Here is a 19,786-nt window from a genome sequence, read left to right as displayed (position 1 = left end):
TGCCTCTCTGCCTTTTACTTTAGATGACTCCACATTTGGTTCTAGAGGAAGTATGGTGGAGACATTGAGTCCTCTGGGGGATTGAATTTAAGGGTTGGGAAGAGAAGGAAATTGGGTGAGCAAGAGGTTGAAGTTTCATTTACTGGAAAAGGTGAGAATTAGGGTATCTTTATCCCAACATGTTACTCAAAATATTTTTCTTTGTTAGTATTTCAGATTTTAAAACAGAGGAATCAGGGTTCTTGTGTTTAAAAAGATATATAAAGAAATATAAAATGCTAAATAATAAATGATGAATTACATACAAAATATGGAAAATTTCAGTAAAAATAAAAATGTTAATTAGTCCTTATAATATAGCTAATAGAGCATAAAATCATTGCTGTGTATTGAAAATAGGTTATTGGGTAGCGTTGGAAGATACACATTTACCCCTGGAAACATTTCTGAAGTGACATTTCTTAGGGGTATTACCTGAGAAACAAAAGTGTCAAACACTCACCATATGAATTCTTTTCCTGTGGACTAATAGTCATGTCTGACATTTTCCCACAGGGCCTTAGTGAATGCCTACAAGTTGCAGCCTACACCTGGGGTCCAGAAAGTTGGCATCAGCCTTTTCTTTACTGTTGTGGATTATGTCAGTGAGGAGACACAGCGTCATCCTCCCACAAGGCAGTTCTTTACTTCATGCATTGACATCCTGGGACAGGTAAGCTTGTTCTGCCCTTCTTGAGATACAGTGAGTCCCTGCTGTGTCTTCACTGGGTACACTTGGCGCTGACGTCAGACTTACATTACAGGCTGGGAATTTTTATCTAAGTCAGAACTCCTTGGAATTTTTAGCTTCTTAAGATGTGGTTTGAAGGGGCTGGTGCTGTGACATGGCAGGTAAAGCTATCCATCCTCTATGCATACCAATTCAAGTCCCAGCTGCTCCACTTCTGACACGGCTCCCTGCTAATGCACCTGGGAAAGCAGTGGAAAGTGGTCCAAGAGCTTGAGGCCCTGCATCCACAATGGGAGACCTGAATGAAGCTCCTGGCTCTTGGCTTCAGCCTGCTCTGGCCTTGGCTGTTATGGCTCTTTAGGGAGTGAACCAGCAGAAAGATGATTCTCTCTCTCTGTCTTTGTAACACTGCCTTTCAAATAAATAAATAAATCTTAAAAAAAAAAAAAAGATATGGTTTGAATTGTGGGTATAGAATTTTGCTTGTCATATAAAATATAAGAGATTAAATTATCCACATTGAGGGTCTGGGGAGACATCTGATTTTATCATGTATTGTTGGTGGTGTTAGTAACATTCCTGAGGTTCTTTATGATTTACAAAATACTGTGCAGTTCATTATTTTATCTCATCCTCGCAGTGGCTCTAAAAGATTAACTGACAGGGCCAAGGAGTAGAGCTGTGAGTGCTGGAACTGAAACTGGATCCCAGCTTCTGACCACACTCAGAGCTCCTTTGCTTCACCACTTCTGCCTCCTTGCTGCTGTCCTCCATCAACATTTATTTGTCTACTTGGTTTGCAGTTAATTCTATGTATATTTAACAAAGCCAAGGACAAAGTATCCATGCAGATTTATGAAATGTATCAAAAAGAAAGGAAAGACACTTGTTTGAAAAATATGTGAAGACAGATTACCCATGTACGCTCACCCAAATTTAATTGAGTGAGTACTTATTTCTTGAATGCTTATAAGGAAATGATACTGAGCAGGTATTATAATAGATTTTTTTTCCTGAGGAGTTTTTTTTTTCCTGATCATAAAATTAATATGTACTTACTATAAGCAGTACAGATAGTATAGGAAGTATAAAGAAGAAAAATTTCTCCTTATTCTAACTACTTGATAATACTTATTACATAGGTAATTTTTTATTATAACTAGTCTTGTGTGTATATTTAAACATAATGTATCATTCTTACACAAATAAAGAGATATGTATTATGGTATACATAGATATATATGAGTATACATGTACACATATCTGTTTAGATGTATGTATACACATCTAAATAAATACAGATACACTTAAAAGTGGGCACATATCATTTTGTAACTTCCTTTTTTCACTTAAATGCATCTTTTAGACATTACTTCTTATTAATAAAAACAGACCTATATCATGAAATTGAATGTCTGCACAAAATATTCCATGATATAGATGTGTCATAGTGTATTGATCCAGTACTCTCTGGATGGATTTTTTTTTCTTTTGATGAATATTTAGGTCCTTTTTTGCTTCAGTAAGGCCAAGGTAAATATTCTTATATACCTTTGTGAACTGTTATGGACTCTTTTCTTTAGAATGATTTCCTAAAAGTATGATTGCTATAAATATATACCGTATATTTGGTGTGTATTGTATGGCAGTTTCTGTGTATTGTCATACTGCCCTCCTGGGAAGTTTGCACTAATGTATGCTATCCTAGAAATGTTTGAGTTAGTATTCTCTGTATCATTACCATCACTAGGGATTATCATTGTTTTTAAAGTTTGCTGATCTGATAAGGAAAGTGGTATTTTATTATTCTTTTCTTTTGTATTTTTCTAAGAACTGATTATGTTTCTTTGCATATTGTTGATCATATATATATATATATTTTCTGATTTCTCTTATGTTGGATTTTTGTTGTTTTTTTGACTGCTTTGAAAGAGCTCCTCAGACTATAGGTCTGGTGTCTGGATATATGTCATAATGCATTTTTCAATTTGTCGTTTTTCTTTAATTTTGTACTTTTGCTGTATAGCAGATAAAATTTTAAACCTATTACTCTTACCCTTTTATTATTTTTGCCTGGATCAACCTTACTGAAGCCTTCCTGACTCTCAGACTATTTAAATATTCACATTAGAACCATGTTTAAGAAAAGGTGACATTATCTTGAGGATATATTATATTGATTGTGAACGTTAGCTTTTTCTTTTTTTTTTAAGATCTATTTATTTATTTGAAAGAGTTACACAAAGAAAGAAGGAGAGACAGAGAAAGAGAGAGAGAGAGAGAGAGAGAGAGAGGTCTTCAGTCCGATGGTTCACTCCTCAATGACCACAATGGCCAGAGCTGCACTGATCCGAAGCCAGGAGCCAGGAGCTTCTTCTGGGTCTCCCACGCGAGTACAGGGGTCTACAGACTTGGGCCATCTTCTACTGCTTTCCCAGGCCATAGTAGAGAGCTGGATTGTAAATGGAGCAGCTGGTTCTCGAACCGGTGCACATATGAGATGCTGGCACTTAAGGTGGCAGCTTTACCTGCTACACCACAGCACGGCCCCAAAAGTTAGCTTTTTAAAGGCATGTGTTAATAAAACCTAAAAGTTTCGTTTTCTTAACTTTATGCAGAACCTATTTAGTAATCATGGTAGGCACATTGCAAATGCCCCATTACTTTAAATAATTTTTTAAAAAAAATTATGTAGTGTGTATGTATGTATGTTTTCAAAAGGCAGAGCAATAGAGGAAGAGCGACACAGAGAGGGGACCTCATGGTCACAACAGGCAGGGCTGGCCAGGCCACGGAGCCAGGAGCTGGAAACTCAACCTGAATTTCACACATGGGTGGTTGGGGCCCAAGCACTAGGGCCATCTTTCACACTGCCTTCCCATGCACATTAGCAGGGAGCTGGATCTGAAGCAGATCAGCCAGGACTGGAACTGGCCCTGCAATATGGGATGCTGGTATCACAAGTGGTGACTTAATCTGTTGTGCTACAAGTTGGCCCCTACCCATTACTTTAATCTCTTAAAAATTTTTAGTATGGTTAACTAGAATTTTCTGCGTGTGGCTTATCCAAATCAGATTAATTGGTGATCCATGATTTTTAGTATTGCCTCTATTGGAAGTGATGGCTTATCTATGTTAGTTTTAAATGTCTTTTGACAGCTTCACACTTTCATTTATAAAAAGTTGTACTTACCTTATTTACCCTTAAAACTTGCTTGTATAAATAAATGTTGAGAAAGGGAGAGAATTTGATGACTTGTTACCCTTTGATTTCAAGGTGTTTATCAGTGGCACTAAATCAGAATGCAGGAAAGTGCTTCAGACCATCCTGAAGAACAGACGGCTCTGCTCCCTCTTGTCCCCGTTCTTCACTCCCAATGCTGCACCTGCAGAGTTCATACAGCTCTATGAGAAAGTGGTGAGGTTTCTAAGCGAGGACAACAGTGATATGATTTTCATGCTGCTAACTAAGGTGAGCTGTGATTCAGTTCTGATGTTGTTGAAATGTGGAAACGATGGTTGCTTTTCGTTCCACAGAAAAGGAGAGACCGCTGAAGGTTCACGTCCTGAAAGAACATCGCTGAGAGTCCTTTTTCACATTTGGCCTGATCTTCAGGCATCCTTTATGGAGGTGGGATGTTGGTTGTGTTGTGTCAGGGAGTCTTATTCTTAGTCCATACAGGATACAGAGGACCTTGTTTCCAAGCCTTCTTTCAAAACTGCAGAGATTTGGAAAAAAAAATTCATAATAGTAGTTTCGTACAGCCTACTTTTAAATTTATACTAAATTTATTATGCTTAAGTTGTGTTTTGATAAGTGAGTTGTGATATATCAGAGTCTGTCATGTTTAGAATAAGCCAGATCTAAGCAAATTGCTTTGTCCCCATTCTGAATAGAATATTAACTGTGTTAGACCAAGGCAATGAATTTACTTAACTAGTTGAGAATTTCAGAGCTTCGGCTATTTTGCCTTCAATTATATTTCTCTGACATTTATGAAGCAATAAAATCTTGGCATTTTTTAGGGGCTGGAAACTGATCTTGGTCTATAATGGAGAACATGTTTTATAGTTTGGGATTCAATAGTGTGAATTTTTATGAGCTGAGATAGGGAACTGATAAAGACTCAGAAACATGGCTGTTAAATTGAAATAGTTCCATAAAGTGACTGTTTGTTGATGGCACTGGGACCAGTGGAGGAGAACATCGAATTTCTGATCCAGACCTTGGGGTGAAAGATAAAAGTGTATGGATCTTTCAGGAACAAAATAAAATTGTAAACCAATAATGAATGGTCAATAAGGTTTTTAAATGACACAGAACCAAACTAAGCAAAAAAAACACACAGAGCTCACAAGACTGTGCCTCTGAGATCCCTGAGAATGTAGCAGGATGGTTGCAACAGAACTTCCTAACTTCTTTTATGTACTTGTGTATAAATTGTAGTTTCAGTTTTTATAAAAAGGTGAATGCTAGGTAATCTTTGGCTTTGTAACTAAATTTGTACAGTTCTCTCTCTACTTCACTTTTCTAGTGTAAATAAAACTGCTTCTTGTTTCTTTTTCTTTGTAGTTCGATCTTAAGCAATGGTTAAACGCCACTAAACCTCCTCTGTCTGATCGTACCAGGCTTCTGGAGTCCATTCATTTGGCACTTACTGCCTGGGGCCTTGAACCAGAAGAAGATATTTTGATGCCATTTAATCTTTTCTGTAAGCACTGGACTTACCTCCTTCTGTACCAGTTCCCTGACCAGTACAGTGACATTCTCAGGCTGCTGATGCAAAGTAAGTGTCTTCGTGTAATTATGACTGACCCCATCCCTGTGAGTGTTCAGTGTCATACTTGCCATTCTACAGATGTCACCTAAAAATGTAAAAACAGGATGACTACAGTAGTTCAGAATCTCTATTCATAACCCAAAAGTAAGGACTTGGTCAACAGTGTCCCAAACGTTGGTACCTGTCAGATGGTCATTTATATTAGCGTGGGCCCTGATTGGGCAAAGCAGCGACATCCACGGTCGTGCACCTGACTCTCTACTTTGACTTTGCTGTCCTCAAGTGGAGTTGGTAGGAAAGGACCTCCTTACTCCACAGGTGACACATGTGGCAGGGGAGGAAGCTGCCTTTTGACAATATTTCATATGCCAGTTAGCTTCTCAGTAGTTCAAAATAGTGGGTATCTCTTTGAGAATTTTTTTCCCACCCTAATTTTTTTACTCTTTATCTCGATATAATGATAGCTTGTATTTATAGTTGCCAAGGAAAAGAGCAGCAAAAAGTTTCCATATTCCCATGATTTCTCTCCCCCTTTCCTGTATTTTTCCATAGGAATGTTGGAAATCAGAGGGGGGATAGAGAGTGAAGTCCTTTTTACTTTTGGAATTGCACTAGGAAGTAATTTCATTGGAATTTGATAAATGAGATAGTTTTTACTTTTTTTCATACAACTTTACTGTGCTAGATGTAATGACAAACTAAATGTTATTTTATATCATATTTTTGTGTTACTTACTAGAAATTGTTTAATGGGTAAGTGAATGGTCCATTGTATTGGGTTACTGAGGGATCCTACATTGTGTGGTCTCTCATTTTTCACAGCACTTCAAGCTTTAATTATTTCTTGAAGGGGCAAGTAGCAGAATGGGTGGAGAATGGTGGTAGGAAATATATTTATCATTTTAATGAGTATGTGCCTGGCTCATTTTTGTTCTGAATTTTCAAAATCTGGTGAAGTATGAATTGTAGGTTTCCCCTGAAATCTCTTAAACAGATTGTGAACTGCATATGTAGGCCACCATTGACTTGCATTTAGCTGAAAGTTTATACTTACCAGGAAAGTAATTCAGTTAAAAGATAAGAATAACAATATTGGGGTGGGCATTTGGTGCAGTGGTGGAGATGCCACTTGGGACACCTGCACACCATATCCGAGAGCCTGGGTTCAAGTCCCCACTCTGCTTCCCATCCATCTTCCTGCTAATGTGCACTCTGGAGGCGCCAGGTGATGGCCCAAGTACTTGAGTCTCTGCCATCTACATGGGACACATGGATTGAATTCCAGTGTCCTGACTTTGGCCTGGCCCAACCCCAGCTGTTGTGGGTGTTTAGGGAATAAACCAGCAGGTGGAAGACCTCTCTGTCCCTTCCTGGCAGTAAAAAAAAAAAAAAAAGAATAAAAATATCACACTTCTCAGTTTCTATGACCTACAGGCTCCTGTTTCCCCTTCCTCCCTGACTACGATGTTGATGATCCCAGAGTTCCATCCTCTGCTCTTCTGTTCTACTTGTCCTCCCTGCCTGAGTCCTGGCTTTGCTGCCATCCTTGAGGCAAGCATGACTCCCCCACTAAGGTCCAGAACAAAGTATCCATGGAACACAGACTTGTCACTGTCCCCTAGATGCCTGATGCTGGATAGGTAGCAGCGGTCCCCATCGTCCTTCCCCTGACTTGCTCCTGCCAATGTCTGTTACCCTGGGGAAAGTACTTTAGGGGAGGTACCATTCCTATGCTCTGGCGTGGGTGCTTTGCCAGTAGCAGCGCTGGAACTAGTTCAGAATACTGGCTTGTGGTGTTTACTTTTCGGTGTTGCTTCTGGGTTTTGGTTTAGGTTTTGCCCATTGGAGGAGTAGAATTGAAGGGCTGGAAAGAGACCCTTTGCGGGAGTCTAGATTCTGGAGTTAGGTTCTACTTCCGGTCTCCCTCGTGCTGCTGCCGTTGTTTGTGTCATGCCCCTCCCTAGGTAGCTGTTACCCTCCAGCCAGGAAAGTGGCACCTTGTGACTACTCCGCAGCCAGGGCCAAAGGGTGGGATTCGCACCGGACTTGAGGTCCAGTGGCTTCAGCATTGCTCCCTCCCAGCAGGGTGATAAGGAATGAGGAAAGCCAAATGTCTAGATAGTCAGCTCTTTTACTTTGCTGTCTTCACCACAGGTAGCACCGTGGGTTTGTTTTCGACTTTTACTTGTAATTTTTTATTCATTTTTAAAGCACATGCATCCTTCAATGTGAGTCAGGAAGGTTGCTGACTTGCTTTCTCTGTCCTTGGTGCTTAGGCTCTGCGGAGCAGTTGCTGAGCCCTGAGTGCTGGAAAGCCACTCTGAGAGCCCTGGGCTGCTGTGCCACAAGCTGCCAGCAGGGGGCAGCGTCTGCAGAGAGCACCGTGCTTCAAAGCTCCTCACATGTTCTCCTGTCTGATGAGCAGGTGTGTCGCTTTTGGTCTTGTTTATACATTTATACATTTCTTTTCTGTTTATCTTCCTGTTTATTATTTTTTAAAAATTGCAGTACATTTTAAGTGACCTAAAGAGCTGCTTTTGAATACTATTCTATCTAAAAAACTGCTTTTGTGTTTTATCTGTTTCTTTGTTAGTCCTTTTCTTTCCCCATGCCTCCTTTGCCGGGTCCCAGGATTCTAGTTTCTTGCCCATATGTCTAAGATGAGGCCAGGTGCCCTCCCTGTGAAAACCTTCCCTTCTCATCTTGCCCATCAAACTCATCCCTTACACTGCTGGTTGAGTTTCCATGCATTGTCCCTTCAACCTGTCAGTTTTGTCCACTTCTATCTGATGTGGGCTCACGTGAGAGTTTATTTGAAATAATGGTTCTGTTTTAGAAAAAGAGTTGGAAACCCAGTGATTGCTTTCCCATATGCGTTCTATCTTTGCAGCTCTGTTATAAAGGTAAAGACCTATTGGACCCCCATCGTAGACTGTCATAATACTCTACTAAAAGTAGACATTCAGGGGTGGACATTGTAGCACAGCAGGCTAAGCCACCATTTTGGGATGCTAGCATCCCATATTGGAGTGTCTGGTTTGAGTCCCAGCTGCTTCACACTTGTGATCCCACTTCCTGCTAATGTGCAAGGGAGGTTGTAGATGGCTTCAAATACTTGGGTTCCTGCCAGTCACATAGGAGACCCAGATGGAGTTCCTGGCTCCTGTCTTTATCCTGGTCCAGCTTGGGTTTTTGTGACCATTTGGGGAGCGAACCAGTGGATGGAAGATGTCTCGCATTCTGCCCCTCTCTGAAGGAATTTGTTAATACATTAGATTCTAAGGGTCACAGTCAATGCATGATAATTACTTCAACACAATTCTCATGTTTAATGTTAATGTGATACTAAAGAGAACAGACCCCCTCTCTCTCTCTCTCTGTTTCTCCCTCTCTGTCACTCTGCCTTTCAAATAAATAAATCAGTCTTAAAAAGAAAAGTAGACATTCAATAAGCATATTTTGCTGGTTATCTCTTCTAGGTAATGGAGACGATACAGTGGCTTTCAGACTTTTTCTACAAACTTCGGTTATCCAAGTTGGACTTTAAAAGCTTTGGTTTATTCTCAAAATGGAGTCCTTACGTGGCCGACGTGAGGACATTCTTGGGCTATCTTGTGAAAAGGCTGATTGACTCAGAAATGGCCTCCTTGGCCCAAGACCCATCTGCTAACAGCAAATCAGGTACTGTGCTTTCAGTACAATGTGAGTGAGGTGTTCTGACCTTCCATTAGAGAGACTTGAGTAGGCTCATTAGGAGATTGATATCGATTGTCAAGGAGAGGAAATGGAAAATACATAACACACTTGTGAGCTGTATGTGTGTCATTCAGGCATTACCTGGGGAAGGTGGGGTGCAGGCTGCAGCTTGTTCCTTCACAGGGTAGGGTGCAGAAAGATAGGGATCTGTCTCCAGTTCCTCTTCCTGATATTTATTTAGCTAATGAAAAGGTTGTGAATATTTAACCACTTGGCTTAGAAAAAAAATGTATGCTATGAATTTTTCCATGGCATTGTGTTATAATAAAAAATTCCTCCGTTCACAGGTAGCAAATGAAAACACAACCATACTTAAGTTACACTAAGCGTTTTGTTTGAATATTAACAGAGGTTTGTGAGTCTACAGATAAGTAGACTTTTTTATATAATGTTACCATTGATATTGACAAACAATGAGCTCATTTTCTGTCTTGAAAATTTTACTGTTTTAGTGCTGAGATCCCTGCATTCAAGAATCATCGCACTGTTTAAGCCATGGATCCTGGTTTTAGAGGACAGTGAAAGGTAAACAGATTTTTTCACATATTCAGAGTCCTTTGAAATTTGTCTTCTTAAAAGTTCTAATGGGGTTTGGTAAACATGGTGAATTTACAACTTTAACTGACAAGCGATATTTCAATTTTGAAAACGCTTCTTTTCAAAGCTTCAGACATCTTCTATGTATGGAATTGTTAGTCACTGGGTTAGCACAGATGTTGTCTTGATATTAATTTTGGGAAACAGCTGGATGTTGCTTTCTAGTTTGCCATAATAAAGAAGTTGAATGACTTTGTGTACTTAATTTCAGAAAACTGGACACTTCTCCTAAGGTTTCTCCTAGGTTTCGATAACACAGTGTGACAAGGAGCTAACAACTTTTTACCTGACCTCAGGTTTCCTTTTGGAACTGAGTTGGCTATGGGATTAGCGGGTGGGAATTACTCTTTAAACCTGGGTCTCTGCAGTTAAATGAAAGCATTTTTTTCCTGAGCATTTAAAATACTTAGAGGCATAGAGCTGTCCAAGTGCAGGTGTTGTCTTAGGAGTCTTTTGTTCCTGAAAGAATGCACACAGTGTTTTTCTGCAAGGTAGCTGGGTGACTGTCAGGAGTTTTATCAGAATTACGATAGTGGTAAAGTTTAGTTTATGTAAGACATTTTCAGAAACATTGATTTGGTCCTAAGACTTCAGAGCACAGGAGTGTCTTAAGTCCCCCAGCTGGTTGGCTAGTGCCAAAGCTGGGGCTGGAGCTAAGCCTTTGGCTGACTTGCGTTTCAGAACTCTTTGTATGAACCCATGTTGCTTCAAGAGCCCCTTGGGGAAAATATTAAAAGGCTCTGGTTCTTTGCTTTTGCTAGAGGGCTACCCTTGAGTTATCTGCAAGCTTCTGGATTTTATAATGTCTTTATATAGACTGCTGACCACAGTGCAGGCTGTGTGTTTATCTGCATGGAGAATTAATGGAACTTAAATCTTGGACGAGAGTCAGAGTTAAAATTTTCATATACAGAATTTCTTTGGCTATTTTCCTGTCAATTTTTGGTTATCTTATTTTTACATGGATTTTTAAATTTTATTTTATCTTTGCTTTGGGTAAAAAACTCCGTTGAAGCCACATCTGAGTATTTTTCTAAGACATTTGAACTGTTACCAAGGTGTTCAAGGACGTGAATTGGCCACAAAAAGATGTCAGTTGAGGAGGAGTTGTTTAGATAGCATATGTCTTCAGATTGGGTTCCGTGGTATAACGGTGAGCACCGGGGACTATGAATGTGGACAGCACACTTCTGAAGCTTGGCAGCGTTGCAGTGCATGATAGGAAGGAGAGGAAGTAAAAAAAAGTGCACGGGTAATGCTGCAAGCTACGGTTCCCCTGCAAAAACTTATGCCTTTGAAATGGTCTCAGTGTGTGTTAGGGTTTTCTAGAACTTGGACCAGGCCTAGACTCTGCTACCTGGAGTAATGTAATTGTGGCACTTGCTGAGGTGTGTGTTCTTTTCTTTGAAGCAGCCAGCAGCGACATTACCCGTGGCTGGAGAGCGATGCTGTGGTGGCTTCGAGCATTGTGCAGTTGTTCACCGACTCTGTGGACTCACTGCACAGGAGATTCCAAGGTGGGAGGACGTTGTGTCTATGCTCGGTTTCCATTTTCCCCTAAGTCCTTTGCTCAGACTTTGACTTCTGCTTTGCTACTTTATTTAATTTTCTTTAGCTGGTAGGCAGTTACGTGTGGCCAAAGAAAGGTCACTAATATAATTGTTTACTGTTAAATTTGTAGCATCTATGTATTTTGTGAGGTTGCTCTGAGTTTTTCAGTTACAGAATATTTGCAGCCATTCTCTTTTCAAATACTGTCTATTCCTAGTTTTTTGAGGAACCTGCCTCTAAATATAAGTTTTCCATAATGCCTAGACTAGTTTATATTCTCACCAACAATGTATAGATTCTCTTTTCTTCACCCTCTTACCAGCTCTTTATCGTGTACCATTTTGATCAAACCATTCTAACAGGTATGAGGTGATATCTTATTGTAGTTTTAATTTGCATAGTGACTAGTGATGCTGAACATTTTTTCATGTACCCATTGCCTATTTGTATGTCATCTTGAGAAATTTCTGGAATATACCCTATTGAGGAATATTGGATTCCTCCAAGGTGCTAAGTGAATGAAGCAGTAAATCCATGAGAATACATACATGCCAAGTGCAACTGATTCCAGATGCAAATTTGAGTTAAAAGCATATATTTAGAAGTGTTGTAGAGAAACTTATTACCCCAACTATTTCCCCCACACCATTCGGTTGTTATGATTACTCATGTTAATAAAGTACCCTTCTTCTTTTTTTTTAAAAAAAATATTTATTTATTTGAAAGACAGAGTTACAGAGAGAGGTAGAGACAAAGAGAGAGGTCCTCCATCCACTGGTTCACTCCCCAGATGGCTGCAATGGCCGACACCGCGCGATCCGAAGCCAGGAGTTTCTTCCTGATCTCCCACGTGGGTACAGGAGCCCAAGGACTTGGGCCATCTTCCACTGCTTTCGTAGGCCATAGCAGAGAGCTAGATCGGAAGAGGAGCAGCTGGGACTAGAACCAGCACCCATATGGGATATTGGCACTTCAGGCCAGGACTTTTAATTGGCTGCATCACAGTGCCGGCCCCTAAAGTACCCTTCTTTAGTATTAATCTGGTACATGAAAATCCTTGAAATTGGGTAAATATCTAGAACCTTAGATTTTTGGCTTTTAGTCCAGATTTGTGCAATTGATTGATTGATTGGTAAACCAAAGACCTTTAGCTGTATTTTCCTTTTAACTTTTAGATAAACTGTTGCCAGGTGATGAAGGAGCCCTTCGGTTACACCTGATGCATTATTGCGAAACCTGTACAGCCCCCAAAATGCCAGAGTTCATTCTGTACGCTTTCCACAGTGCCTACCAGAAGCTCCACTGGAAGGACCTGCACCCTGACCAGATGCTCATGGAGGCCTTCTTCAAAGTGAGCCCTCTATGCCACCAGCCACGGCCCGGGCAGAGCTGGTGTCCAGGGCGCAGCCTGTCCACTGTGGCTGTGACCCACAGGGGAGGGGTGTGCCAAGGGGAACTGGGCACACATTCCCATCTGCTTTGGGGGTGCTGGTGGAGACCAGTTCCCCATGCCAGTCATTTCTTTATGTTGGTGGATGACTGAAAAAACACCTCCAGGACTATTTTTAAAGCCCAGAGAAAGATTTTGCCTACAACATGTCTGTCCTAGACTTTAGTAATTGTGTTGTGTGAGTACACAATTTATTGACTTGGTCGTGCCCAGTCTTGGTTGGTGTTTGTGTGTATGCATGTTTTCCTAGCCTGGTGTCATTAGAGTGACTTATTATCAAATGTTCTAGTAAAGCAAAGTTTAAAGTGGTACTTAAGCCATTAGTTTCTTTTAGCAGTTTGCAAGTGAGTAATTAGATTTTCTGAGATAAAATTCATTGTCACAACCAATGAGGCATCACCATCGTGTAAAGACTTGAAATAACCTGGAAAAAAGGGCCAATAAGTGGATGTGCATCTGTGCTGTAGATACAGTGGTTATGAAAAATGGGTATTGAATATTGTAACTTAGGCATTTGGAGTTTTTTTTTTTTTTTAAGATTTATTTATTTGAAAGGCAGAGCAACAGAGATGGGAACACATGCGAACACATAAACACATGCACACACGACTGAGGAACTCTATCTGGGTCTCTGTGCGGTTGGCAGGAGCCCAAGCACTAGAGCCATCTTCCTCTTCCTTCCCAGGCACATTAGTGGGGAGCTGGATCCGAAGCAGAAGTAGAGTATCTGGGATTTGAACCAGTGCTCCAGTATAGATGCTGGTGTCTCAAGCTGTGGCTTAACCTGCTGCACTTCAAAGTTGGCCCCTGGAGCTATTTTTGTTGCTCTTGATCTTGGCCAAAAGGCCTAGAAGTGATTATTTTTGTCCGTCCGTCCGTCCGTCCGTCCTTCCTTCCTCCCTTCCTCCCTTCCTCCCTCCCTCCCTCCCTCCCTCCCTCTCTTCCTTACTTCCTTCCTTCGTATGTATGTATGTATGTATGTATGTATTGTATGTATGTGTTTAAAAGTCAGAGTTAAGAGAGAGGGAGAGAAAGGAAGACAGCGATCTTCCATCTGCTGGTTCACTACCCAAGGGGCTGCAACAGCCAAGGGTGAGCCAAGCCAAAGCCAGGAGTCAGGAGTTTCATCCAGTTCTCCCAGGTGGGTGCAAGGACCCAAGACCTTGGGCCATTCTCTACTGCTTTCTTAGGCACATTAGCAGGGAGCTAGATCGAAATGGAGCTGCTGGAACTCTAACTGGCGCCCACATGGAATGCCAGTGTCACAGGCAGCAGCTTTACCCACTACACCACGACACTGGCCCCAAGTTTCTGTGTTACAGAGCCTTTTTTTTATAATCTTATCTGAGACATTTTCAGTTCATTTGTTCCTAGTCACCTTAATCTGGGTGTACTCTTAAATCACATTTATTATTGAGGCACCAAAAGTGCTTCCATTGATACAGATCTACAATTATCTATGATAATTAGTGAAATATACTTGAGTCTTTTAGTGCTGCAAATGAAACCCCACCTGGTGTTGCTCATGTCAGCGTCTCCTGTGTAGTTGAGCTCTACGGGAGGGCAGTTGTTTTAGAAAAATAAGATTCAAGAGTGATTTCATGAGTGGGCTTAACAGTGCGAGGCAGGTCCTGAGTGGACATTTATCACCATTAGGAACACATGAGAGAAAGTTGCTTCAAGAGCTGTAAGATAGTTTTAACTAGGAGGGTGACCTTAGCTATAAGACAGATTAAAGAGCGGAAGCTGTAGACTCTGTGCCGTGAGGGCTTTTACTGTAATGATAGACCGGGCCAGAAGCTGGGAATCTTTGAATCCATTGCTTCTCACTGCCATGATGAGGTATGCTTGCTTTTTTTTTTTTTTCCTTTCTTGCAGGGTTAAAGGTGAGAATAAAGGACAGATTATAAAGAGGGATGAAGAATTGCTTTCTGCAAGGGAAGAGAATTATTAGCATAATATAGTAACAGGAATGGGAGGAAGTGAGACAGAAAGAGAGAGAAGTCTTCCATCTGCTGGTTCCCTCCCCAAATGGCCGCAATGGCTGGAGCTGAGCTGATCTGAAGTGAGGAACCAGGAGCTTCTTCCAGGTCTCCCACGTGGATGCAGTGGTCCAAGCACTTGGGCCATCCTCTGCTGCCTTCCAGGTGCATTAGCAGGGAGCTGGATTGGAAGTGGAACAGCCAGGATGCAAACCAGCACCCATATGGGATGCTGGCACTGCAGGCTGGGGCTTTAACCCACTGTGCCACAGCATGAGCCCCGAGGGGAACTTTTCATCTTCATTTTGAAAGGAAAAGTTCGTGACTAGCTGTGTTTTATTTTAAACAAATTAAAAATATTAAAATAGGCTCTTGATAAAAGACAACTTTGAGCTTGATTATATACTTTATATTACAATTGCCCACCCAGTCTCTAATAAAAGAATTTTGCAGTCTTCAAAAATTTACAAATGATGTGAAGACATTTTTTTAAACCACATTACATTAAAATTCAGCGTAAATCTTAATGTAGCCTAGTGTAGTGCCTCTCAAAGTATCAGCATCACCTGGAACTTGTGCGAAGTGTACATTCCTGTTCCCAGTGCCTATCTGAGATATGAAAATCCCTAGGCGTGGGCTCAGCAGTTTGTATTTTGATAGGTCCTCCTGGTGGTTCTGATGTACACTCAAGTTTGGGAACCACTGACCTGTAGATTTCAACTTTTATCCTGTCCCAGTACATCTGAGGATTCTGACACATTCTATGTGGCTCCAGTGACTCACATGGTGAGGATTCTCCACCTGAGCAGGGGTTAGTGCAATTCAGCAGGGGTTAGTGCAATTCAGTCTTCTGTTAAAAATTATTGGAATAGACAGTGACATCTGAACAGACATATTCAGAAATGTACTCAGACACTGAGCACAGAAGAAAAGGTGTTGGAAGTATATGAGATCTCTGAGAGGTGGGATTATGAAGGATATCTGTACTCTGGGGGAGAAGTTTTTTGTTTTGTAAAATATAATTTATGAACATCTATGTATATACATTTTCAAGATACACAAAACAGCATAAAGCTGAATGTTGATTTTAATTCGTTTCCTTTTAGGTAGAACGAGGAAGCCCCAAGAGCTGTTTCTTATTTTTGGGGTCTGTCCTGTGTGAAGTCAACTGGGTTAGTGTGCTCTCAGATGCCTGGAATCCGAGTCCCCTCCCAGAAACCCAGAGCATGATTGTCTGTCTCCTTTTCATGATGGTTTTGTTGGCAAAGGAAGTTCAACTAGTAGACCAACCAGTAAGTTTGGGAGCTTGTGATAAAGGCTTGCCAGTGTTCCCAGAACCTTGCTTTGTACAGCGCTGTAGTTCTTCAGTTGTTTCTAACACTTCTATCCATGTGGGTAGATGCGTGGCTTGAGAGATATCCCTTCAACTGCATGCCTGACTTTCTTGGGTAGTTCATTATTTAATTCTAAATTATGGAGGGTACTGTGCTGGATTAGAATGTTAATCAGCTGTATTTTACATCTCAGTAATTCCTGGTTCTGTCTTAAGGTCAGTTTTGGTATATACCACCAGAGCAGAGTCCTGTGCAAACTGCATTGTGAATACCTAGAAACCTTAATGTGTTTTTGCCAGGACTTCAGGTGTTGTTTTCACTACTACTCCTAATTTCAGTAGACACTTGGTATCCTGGCTGTTCTGTGCTTATCCTAGGCCATCTTAGTGGTTATTGGAGACATGTATTTCCGGGCAAGTGCAGGCTCTGGAACCAAAACAATATCTGTTTCACTTTTAGGATTCACCTTTACTCAGTCTCCTTGGACAGACAAGTTCACTTTCGTGGCATCTTGTGGATATTATGTCATACCAGAGCGTGCTAGGTTATTTCGGCAGTCACTACCCACCGTCCATCATCCTGGCAAAGGAGTCTTCTGCTGAATTAATTGTGAAGCTCCTGAAAGTGTCTGCAGGCTTCTCCATTCCTACTGACAGCCAGAAACATCGCGTAAGTTGAGAGGGAGTGACCTTCAAGACTGGCAGTCATGTGAGTACTGCTGCCGACAGTCTTGAACCTGCTGACTGCTCAGCAGAGAGGGTTGGAGGGTGCATTGTTTTGGACTCATATCTTGACCCCTTGAAACTTGTAGCTTGATTTTTCTCTTTTAGAAAGCTTTTCCTTACTAGCAACGTCACATGTTGACGAAAGGTCAAAAGGATTGAGGCTGGTTTCACGATCTGAATGTCATCGACAACAAAAACAAGCAAACAAGCAGGGTCATGTGTGTGAGCTTGAGGTTTGACAGACTCGTGTCCCCAGCTCACTGCATTCTGACCTTGGGCAGGTCCCTTAGTTTTCTCCTTTGATTTGGAAATAATACCTTGCCCCAGTGTGGTGTTTTGTGGATTGAATTTGATAATGAACATAAAGTTTACAGAAAAGTTCCTGGCAAGTAGTTAGCATTTACTTAATATTTTAATTATGTAGTAAGTAAAGAAGGAAGTACGTTTTGCTGAATTTGGGAGAATGTGGGTTCTAGTCAAAGTGTTAGCACAAATTTGCAAATCCCTAGATGCTGGGCCCTTGGGACACCTGGGATTATGTCTTTGTGCAGTTTCCTGGCCTGTCCTCTGCACTCTGCCCCTGCAAGCATTCAGTGCTCCCAGGGAGCTGTCATTCCTTGCATAGATTCATTTGAATGATCCTTTTGTTTGTTTGTTTGTTTGTCAGGATGCAGTTCCAAAGTGCCAAGCTTTCACTCATCAGATGGTTCAGTTCCTCAGCACCCTGGAACAAAATGGAAAAATCACCTTCACAGTCCTAGAACAGGAAATGTCTAAGCTCTTAGATAATATCATTGTCTTTAACCCACCTGGTAAGTGACCAGTGGGAGGTCACGTGTTCATTCAGTCGATGGATTCCTGTGTTAAGGGCATTGTGAGGCCAGGAGATGGTCAGGACCCTTTTGTCCCTTTTTCCAGGATGGTCAGGGAGATAACAGGTTACCAGGGACACTCAGCACTGGCAGAGGTGTGAATGTTAAGAATTGGAGCAGGGGTTGACACTGGCAAACTGAGGGACCAGGGAGGTTGCTGGGTTTAAGGAGATACAGGAGCCCTAGTAAGCAGCATCTCTTGTGGTTTTGGCTGTTAATGGGGAGAGCACTTCAGAATCATGTGTAGACTAGTAAAGACCCTTTACGTGGAGAACTTCCGTTCCTAGCACTTTGCTTCCTGCTAAAAACAGCAAGGAATGCTGGATAAAATGTTCTTAAGAAACCAGAAATTAAACTAATCAGTGGAGTGACAGAAAGGCAAAGAAATCTCAGAGGCCAGAAACTAAGGGAAAGGAGGAAATCAACAAGGTAGATAGAATCCCTGGGCTGGCTCTCACCCCGAACCTTCTTAGGTATAAAGGCGAGGACTTGCCTGAGATGGGAGCCAGGAGACCCCCGGCATAACCCACAGTTGTCAGCTGTAGCTTAAACATGAACTACAAGTGAACATGTCCTGTGAGAGGGACACAAAGGCAGTTAGCTGTGGCTCTGCTGTTGGAACAAATATCTGTGTGGCAGAGAAAAAGCTACATGTTTTGAAAACTGGTAAGTATAAGCTGACTCTCAATGTGGTTTTGAAGAATTTGTCCTATCTAGTTTTTTTTTTTAAGATTTATTAATTTTACTTGAAAGTCAGAGTTAAATGCACACACACACACACACAGAGAGAGACAGAGGTCTTCCATCCGCTGGTTCACTCCCCAATTAGCCGCAACAGCTGGAGCTGTGCTGATCTGAAGCCAGGAGCCAGGAGCTTCCTCTGGGTCTCCCATGCGGGTTCAGGGGCTGAAGGGCTTGGGCCATCTTCTGCTGCTTTCCCAGGCCATAGCAAGAGCTGGATTGGAAGTGGAGCAGCCAGGACTCAAACTGGAGTCCATGTGGGATACCGGCATTGCAGGCAGCAGCCTTACCTGCTACGCCACTGCGCCGGCCCCCCCTATCTGAAATTCAGTTAAAGTAGTTTTGGGTTGGCAGTGCTGCCAGGCACCTGGCAGAAAGCAGTCATAGATTCTCCTTTCTTTGGAGAAACTCATCTACTCAAAGTTCTAAGGAACTGATTTTTTTTTTTTTTAAAGAATCACAAAATCCACAAAGAAACAAGGTCCCACAAGCAGAAGTCCTGGGAAACTAACAGTCAGCAGAGTCAGACATGTAAAAATTTAAAATCATAGGAATAATCAGTAGAATAAACAAGAGAGTATTTTTAATATACTGAAATAAGAGGGTTGAAAATGTCAGCAGCAAGAGATTCTACAAATCTGCAGATTGAAGAGAATTATGTTTTCTAGCTATGAAAATATAAACAGATTTAATAAAGAACTTTAACAGTAGATTCAACACAGCTGAAGAGAAAATTTGTGAACTAGAAAATAACTCTGAAGAAAATACAGATTATAGAACAGAGAGAAAACGAATGTGAAAGTGAGGTTAAGGGGCATGAGGGGTCATCAGGAAGACTTACCATATTGCATCTTGAATCAGAGTTCCCAGAACACAGGAGATATGTAATTGGAGAGAAGCAGTATATGAAGAGAGAGCAAGGCTGTGAAACTTCCAGGGCTGATAAGATAATCCTCTTGAGTAAGCCCAATAAATCCTAAGCAGAATACAAAAACATTGACACATCTGTGCACTATAGTGACCCTGCAAAAGCACCAGTGACCAAAAAAGAAAACCTTTTATGTCCAGGAAGGAAATGCAGTTAACATACAAAAGAACAATATTTAGATGCCAGCTGACTTCTCTGTAGCAACAAAGGAAGCTGTAAAATGCAATAATAACTGTAATGTGCTGTCAGAAAATTACTTATAATCTAGAATTGTAAAATAAAAACCATCTTTCAAGGATAAGGATGAAGTAAAGGTACTTTCATTGAGGTCTGAGTGTT

At 41.2% G+C, this 19,786-nt stretch overlaps 1 protein-coding gene across 2 annotated transcripts in view; it reads left to right on the top strand.

Moving 5' to 3' along the window:
• Positions 1–19,786, top strand: part of EPG5 (ectopic P-granules 5 autophagy tethering factor) — a 109,537-nt gene that overhangs the window by 76,192 nt on the left and 13,559 nt on the right. Inside the window, exons 29-39 of one of the 2 annotated variants that reach the window (XM_062201602.1) lie at positions 556–712; positions 4,008–4,202; positions 5,304–5,517; positions 7,788–7,936; positions 8,991–9,192; positions 9,720–9,792; positions 11,278–11,381; positions 12,591–12,766; positions 15,954–16,139; positions 16,641–16,850; positions 17,574–17,718. In XM_062201602.1, coding sequence (XP_062057586.1) covers positions 556–712; positions 4,008–4,202; positions 5,304–5,517; positions 7,788–7,936; positions 8,991–9,192; positions 9,720–9,792; positions 11,278–11,381; positions 12,591–12,766; positions 15,954–16,139; positions 16,641–16,850; positions 17,574–17,718 — 1,811 coding nt within the window. Of the gene's footprint in view, positions 1–555; positions 713–4,007; positions 4,203–5,303; positions 5,518–7,787; positions 7,937–8,990; positions 9,193–9,719; positions 9,793–11,274; positions 11,382–12,590; positions 12,767–15,953; positions 16,140–16,640; positions 16,851–17,573; positions 17,719–19,786 lie in introns of both variants that reach the window. The other variant, XM_062201601.1, reaches the window with a different exon arrangement.

The sequence above is a fragment of the Lepus europaeus genome, chromosome 9 (assembly GCF_033115175.1).
Source record: "Lepus europaeus isolate LE1 chromosome 9, mLepTim1.pri, whole genome shotgun sequence".
Classification (NCBI taxonomy): Eukaryota; Metazoa; Chordata; class Mammalia; order Lagomorpha; family Leporidae; genus Lepus; species Lepus europaeus.
The sequence above is the reverse complement of the archived record's forward strand: the minus strand, read 5'-3'. Positions and strand labels throughout refer to the sequence as shown.